Raw genomic sequence first — 7,815 nt, 5'->3', positions numbered from 1 at the left:
AGTATTCTGTCCAGTTCTGGTCACCAATCCTCAGAAAGGATTTGCTGGAACTGGAAAGAGTCTAAAGAATGGCAACTAAGCTATTGAGGACCTAAATTATTGAGGGATTGAAGGACCTAAATTATGAGGAGCATTTACAAGCGATCGATTTATAAGAGACATCTGAGAGGGGACATGATAGTGATTTAGAAATACCTCAACGGAGATGCCTGAGAGGGGACATGATAGCGATTTACAAATACCTCAACGGTGATCTCAGCATAGAAAAAAAACTATTCAGTCGCAAGGTGTGTAAGAGGACAGGAGGCCATTCAATGCGATCAGAGGAGAAGTGATTTAACCTTAGGCTACGCAAGGGTTTTTTTTACAGTAAGGGCAATAAGAATGTGGAACTCGCTTCCACAAATTGTAGTAACTGCGGGGAGTATGGCTACTTTTAAAAGACTCTTGTAAAAACATCTCCAAGATCAAAACATTCAGGGGTATGGGAAATGAATACGTTCACACACACCTACACAGATTGAACTGGATGGACCATTATCTTTATTCAACCTCAAATACCATGTAACTATATAACTACTGTATGTAACTATATGTTAATGGACTTGGATAATAGATGAGAAAAATAGGACCATAATTACTGTCATCTGCCAGATTTATTGTTAATTGTTGAAGCTGCCTTTATTTTTAATGCTAAAAGTTTTTAATGTTTTTATGCATTTGTACCTTATTATATATAAGTTATTTCTTTCCTTAGTTCCTCTTTTTTCACCTTTTTTAATTTTTTTCTTTCTTTCCATCCCCTTCCCCAATTAAATTTCAGCTCAAATCTTTTCATTGCCTGAATTAACTTGTCATTTGTTTCTATGCTTGGATAATTGGCTTGAATAATGGATGAGAAAAATAGGACCATAATTACTGTCATCTGCCTCCTAGGGTTTCAGACTCCCCGAATTCTAACATTTTTTTTATTCTTTTTATTTCTTCTGATATATTGTGTGACAATATGTGCAAACCTCATGATTATCTTACTGGTTTCCTACAGCAAATCCCTTCATTCTCCCATGTACTTCTTCCTGTCTCAACTGTCTGTAACGGATATCTTATTAACAACTGATGTTCTTCCTAATATGCTTCATTCTATGTTGGCTAAAGATACTGCCATCATTTCAATTTCAAATTGTATCTCCCAGTTTTATTTCTTTGCTGTCTCAGAAACCTCAGAGTGTCTTCTGCTAACAGCGATGTCTTATGACAGATATGTGGCCATCTGTAAACCATTGCATTATACTTTGTTAATGAGTCATCAGTTTTGCTGGATAACAGTTATCACAAGTTGGAGTTTAAGTTTTCTTGTTGGATTGATTTATTCTATAGAGATATCAAACTTACAGTTTTGTAGTCCTAATGTTATCGATCACTTTTTCTGTGATCTTGACCCGCTTCTACATCTCTCCTGCTCTGATACAACCATTGTTCAACTGCAGTCAACATTAACAAGTATAGTCTTTGCTTGCACCCCAGTTATTGTCATCATTGTATCATATGTTTATATTATAGTCACCATTTTTAAAATCCCATCTATTACAGGCAGACAGAAAGTTTTCTCAACGTGCAGCTCCCACCTGATTGTTGTTTCCATGTTTTATGGAACCTTACTGTTTGTGTATTTGGTACCTAGGAGAGGACAGTTGTTGACAATTACCAAATTCATGTCATTACTGTACACTGTGGTCACCCCACTGATGAATCCAATTATATACAGCCTGAGGAATAAGGATTTGAAAGAAGTTGTAGGTAAAATTTTCAATAACTTTTTGAAGCTGCATTTCTTTCGTTTTTAAAATTTGCCTATTACTTATTACCGCCGCCTACTGACCATTACCGCCGCCTACTGACCAGTTAGAGTTAGTACACTGTACAGATTACACCTGCTGCCTAGTTTAGGTCATTGGCAATGCACCCGCTATTCGCTACGTTGATTGGCGTACTGCTGTATCCCCCCTGCCCCCGGCCCGTCCCCCTTCCTCCCCCCACTTTTTTTTCTCTCCCTTCCTCCTCAATCCTTCTCCTCATTCTTTCTATCTTACTCTCTTTTTATCCCTACCCTTCCTTGCCCCTTTCTTTTTCTTAGGACGTCCCTCTCGTATGTTTCTTTGTGCTGCTTGTCCTTACCCTATGGCTTTTCCCATACGTTCCCTTTGTCCCATCAATAACTGGATTGTTGCTTACTAAAACTAATGGATGGCCGCCCCACGGAATTAGACACAGCTAGCTCCCCTTGGGGGTGTCCATTCCCAGGGTGATCCATCTAGATATATTTTTGCACCCTCCCCACGGCTCCTCTCATAAGCTTACAAAACGTTGGGACAGGGTACGTCCCACCCCCCTCTTTGACACGTTTCTCTTTATTACCCACTTATGATTGCTTCTGCCTTGGGCGGAAGTCCTCTGTTACACGCCACCCACTCTTTATGGTTATTTTAGCTTGAGTACACGCTTGTGGTACTTCTGTACACCATTGTATTGTACTTTTGATTTGATATTGTTTAGTTCACCCCGTTCTGTTTTTGCATACTGTGTTTACTCCTTACTGTTAACGGGATATGTGTGCAATGTACGATGCTCTCTGATGTGCAATGTTGTATCACCTTGTACCACCTTGCCTTTCCGTCTCGCCACTTGTTGTTCTTTTTATATTTTTCAATAAAATGTTTAAAAAATAAAAAATAAACAATTTGCCTATTACTTAATCGGGCATGAAAGCTAAAATATAACAATTAAATAAAAAATATAATTGGAAACAACCTGGCCCCCCCTACGGTGGCAGAAACCATCCAAACTATACAAACGCACGCTATGTACGTATTAATGTTCACCTCTTCTGTGAACAGACTCCAAGCCGCTTAAGAGACATGGGAACCCTGGAAACATTGGTATGCTTCTACACAACTGTGACTTTTTTTTACCCCTTTTACCCCCTTACCCCTTATATATCTCCGGTAGTTCTAGGTTGGTGGTTTCACAGGATTCTTTAACTGTTTGACTTTTCTGATAGCCAAATAAGGTCCATGGTCTGGTTACACCTCCCTGCTTGACCTTGTTTACACTGGCGCGTCCTCTCCTGACCAACTGTGAGAGATCGTGGAGAGGTACGTGCCCGGCCCCACATGGAGAAGGACCATGTACCTCATGTTATGTATAATATTTTCTTACTTAACTGTTTGTTTTCTATTTATGTCTGTTTTTGTATTGGAACTGTAGCACCATGTTTGGTCTACATGTATAGTAAAGTTTCACATGTACCTTTCTAAAAGTTAATAACAATCTATTGAAATTAAATGAAAAATATCCCCCACACAAAAAAACAAAGAATATATTGCAGCTTATCAGTCCTGGATGTGATGGGTACCATCATTTCTTTAGACTAAGACTATTATGCAGAAAATATCTGCTGACCTTGCCAGAAATGCAGTGTGTTACTTTCTGCAAGCTTCATAGATGTTACAAAAAAAGAATATCTTCTTTCTGTAAACTATTAATCCCACCAGCCCTAATAATGAGAATAAAGAAAGAAAGACATGTTTGAAGTCCAGTTTGGGACAGGAAGAAGAGTGTTATTTTGCCAGATAACAACAAAGGACAAAAAAACATGAACAAAGAAAACAAGAAAGAAGAGAACCCAGGACTAGGTTCTTTAATGGATGGACCATAATGGCAATAGCATGAGACCAACTCAAAAGATAAAAATATCATAATCATTTCATTCATCACATTTGATTAAAAAATATGAGGATGTTTGCAAGACATCAAAGTATACAAATAAAGAACATGTTAAAACCATACAGATAGCATATAGAAACAAAATGGGACCCTAGTACAGCACCTCCCTTGTTTGGTATATCCTGGGTTCCAATGCCCCAAGAGGGTGTCTGTAACACCGGGTCACCTCCATTGTTTGATGGATTTCGCTTTTAGCATAGCTTCCTCAGGACCAATTTTTGGAGGAAACCATACTCTGAGTGGACTCAGTGGATCCCACACAGGCAAATAATGTCTCTGTGGTGGACATAGAGACAACACAGTATCTCAAAAAAGGAGGATGTACTCATGAATGAATGCCAATGAATGCAGCTGGAAAATTTAACCATTCTTCACATTTAATAAAATCTCTCACCTTAAGATGTATTGAAACTATATAACCGAATGGCCGCAAATAAATGGACTACAGCCAATAAATAGTGGCTGCAAATAAATGGACCACAACACATGGAACATTAGGTCCCAAATTCTCCCAAAAGTACCTCACGAGCAACACATTCATCCATCCACATCCACCGATGGACCATGGATTTTGTTTGTGGATTTAGATACATTTTAAGTAACTTTAATTCATAAATGTGTGTGTGTGTGTATGCGTGTGCGTGTGTGGTGTGTGTGTGTGGGGGGGGGGGGGGGGTATACTGTAAGTAAATTCCTTTTTTGTTTTTTCAGGCTTATTTTACCTTTATGTTTACTTAGTGATCCTGCCAGTAACAACTATTCTTAAAGCGGAGATCCAGCCTGTAAAAAAAAAGTATAAAAACAAATACTGTAGCTGCTGACTTTTAATATAAGGACCCTTACCTGTCCTGGAATCCTGTGGTGTCGGCACCCCTAGCCGATTCATCAAACGGCATTGGGTGCAGGCACCGTCATCTTCACTAAGGGAAACAGGAAGTGAAGCCTTGTTTCCTACTGCCCAAATGTGAGTTGCACTGCACTTTCTGAATAATCCAATTGTCTCCTGGGACCCGTGTGTCTCCCAGAAGGCAATGGGGGGGCAGAGGCGGGGACAGAAGTTTCATAGATCGCCACAATTGCCATGCTGTGATCTTACCCAAAAGTGGGAGCAGGTACCAGGTTTTGACAGGTATTCATACCCCCCTTCCCCCCAAAAACGGCCAAATGTGGCAGTGGAGGGTGCAAACAAGCAGAGCTTCCCTTTTTGAAAGGAGCTCCGCTTTGACTAGGGTTAAAATGCTCACTCAATGTACTGTGCTTGCACTCTCACCCTTAGCTGCTCTTCTGATTTAAAATACAATCATGTCCTCCTCACTTCATATCTATAACTTGGGGAGTGGGGGGGGGGTAATTTGTGGCTAATAGCAAATAGTCCAAAAGAAAGATAACATTGAGATATCAGTTCAATTTACATGAAATTATAAAGCACTGGATTTCTGACAAGTTCAACAGTTCTTGTTCTATACTTGCAGAAAATCTACTTATCTTAAGATTTGAAAAATGGTGTAGCCACCACATCTAAGGACTGATAAGATGCAATATAATACGTGTTTGTCCTTGGATTCAGATTTATAGGGGGGAATTGATAGTTTGCAGATACTATTTAGGATTCTCTCGCACATCCACACTGAACTTGTTAGTTTTTGCAATAGATTCATAGACCTGTCAGGAACAAGTACATGAATCGATCTTAAAAGGTAAAAAAAAAAAATGGGAAAGGTGGTTATGGTGCTGCTCTATGAGATAAGTTTGAGGTTGATTTATTGGTGTTGTGTTTGCAAAAAAATAAAAATAAAAGTGCAAAGAGCCTTCATATGGTAATGTGTTGTTAACCACCCCCCGTCCGCGCTACAGCCTATATACGGCTGCAGCGCGGACTCGAATTTCCCTTGGACACGGCCGATCACAGATCGTGGTGAATGGCCAATCACAGCGGCCATTCACCACGTGATCTGGCCGTCCAATGAGCGATGATCTCATATGTAAACATATGAGATCATCTCTCATCGCCGGCGCTCCTTCCTCACACGGAGCCTGCAGTGTGAGGAAGGAGGGGGAGCCGACAGCCGCTGGGGACACACAGCAATGTAATCAGGGCACCGATCACCAGTGCCCTGATTACTAAAAGGTAAAAACACACACACAGTGCCCCCACATCAGTGCCCACAGTGCCCGCCATCAGTGCCCCCCATCAATGCCCACAATCAGTGCCCATAGTGCTGCTAGTCAGTGCCCATCAGTGCCTGCTCATCTAGGCACTGATGAGCACTGACTGGCAGCACTATGGGCACTGAGTGTGGGCACTGATGGTGCTGCCCATCAGTGCCGCTCATCAGTGCCACCCGTCAGTGTCCAGTGCCATCCGCCAGTGCCCATCAGTGCCGCCTATCAGTGCCCATCAGTGCCGCCTCTCAGTGCCCAGCAGTGCCACCTGTCAGTGCCCAGCAGTGCCACCTCTCAGTGCCCAGCAGTGCCGCCTCTCAGTGCCCAGCAGTGCCGCCTATCAGTGCCCAGCAGTGCCGCCTATCAGTGCTCATCAGTGCCGCCTCTCAGTGCTGCCTCTCAGTGCCGCCTCTCAGTGCTCATCAGTGCGGCATATTAGTACCTCCTCATCAGTGCCCATAAGTGCCACCTCATCAGTGCCCATAAGTGCCACCTCATCAGTGCCCATAAGTGTCACCTCATTAGTGCCCATCAGTGCCGCCTCATCAGCGCACATCAGTGAAGGAGAAAAAATTATTTTCAAAATTTACTCGCAGAAAATAAGAAAAACTTTTTTTTTTTTTCAAAATTTTTTGTCTTTATTCTTTTTTTTTGTAAAAAATAAAAAACCCAGAGATGATTAAATACCACCAAAAGAAAGCTCTATTTGTGTGAAAAAAATGATAAAAATTTCATATGGGTACAGTGTAGCATGACCGCGCAATTGTCATTCAAAGTGTAACAGCGCTGAAAGCTGAAAATTGGCCTGGATGGGAAGGGTGTTTAAGTGCACAGAAGGCAAGTGGTTAATAAAAAATACACCCTAGTTCCTAATAAAATACCAAAAAAAGTCCCACGTGCTATAAACCATACTAAAAACATTGGTATACTGTACACGTGAGAATTAATACATAAAAAGCAGCTGCTTCTGATGATGTAGTTCTGACGAAACACGTAGAGCAGTGCTTACAGTGTCATTGCGTCACTACCAGTTTGGGTCCGTGGAGCTCGTCCCATCCTGGTGCCTATGCTGTTAATTGTTTTATATGATGTAAGTGCATTATAGACTATCCAAATAAAAAACTAACAGTATAATGCTATGGGGTCTGCTTTTACTATCTTTACATGTGAATAAGACGATGGGGCAGAGAAGTTAAAGGAGGAAGGAGAAATATACCAAACTGTGGATCTGGTGTCTGCTGTTTCAGCCAGTGTGTGTTGTGAATTCTATCTACCCCTTAAGAGGAATACTCTCTGGTTAGTGTGGCAAAAAAAGGGGAGCAGAAGTTGAAGCACCATGCATGATTTTTTGAATATACACAGCTGTTGAAGCACTTTAATGAGCACCTGTCACTTTATTTGCAAATTAACTAATATGGACTTATTACACTGCTAAACTTGAGGATATATATTCTAGCACAATTTCACGTGTTTATGGACTTACTATATTACTAAACTTGTGGTTATATAATTTATGCACTTTACACATGTTTATGAATTTATCACATCTATATGAATTGTTATATTTTATGCATTAATTCTCACACATATACCAATGTTTTTAGTATGGTTTATAGCACGTGACACTTTTTGGTATTTGATTAGGAACTAGGGTGTGTTTTTTAAGAACACATTGCCATATGAAGGCTCTTTACACTTTTATTTTTTTTGCAAACAGAGCACTAATCCATCAACCTATGACTTATCCCATAGAGCAGCATCATACCCACTTTTCCATTTTTGTTTTTATTAAACTGAGACTCTACCTTGGTAGCAGTTTTAATGGAGGCAGCAGCTCTTTAAATATTGCAAAATAATTCACATAACTAT

General features: G+C 40.5%; 1 protein-coding gene across 1 annotated transcript; it reads left to right on the top strand.

Annotated features, from left to right (window-relative positions):
* Positions 1-890: 890 nt before the first annotated feature.
* Positions 891-1,844, top strand: LOC309552957 (olfactory receptor 11L1-like; the record flags this gene model as incomplete). Its single annotated transcript, XM_082253863.1, has 1 exon — positions 891-1,844. One exon carries the CDS (start codon positions 891-893, stop codon positions 1,842-1,844), a length of 954 nt encoding a protein of 317 aa, XP_082109989.1.
* Positions 1,845-7,815: the final 5,971 nt, after the last annotated feature.

Source organism: Pelophylax lessonae, assembly GCF_965119305.1.
Source record: "Pelophylax lessonae genome assembly, chromosome: 4".
NCBI lineage: Eukaryota > Metazoa > Chordata > Amphibia > Anura > Ranidae > Pelophylax > Pelophylax lessonae.
Note: the sequence above shows the minus strand (reverse complement) of the source record. Positions and strands in the feature narration are given on the sequence as shown.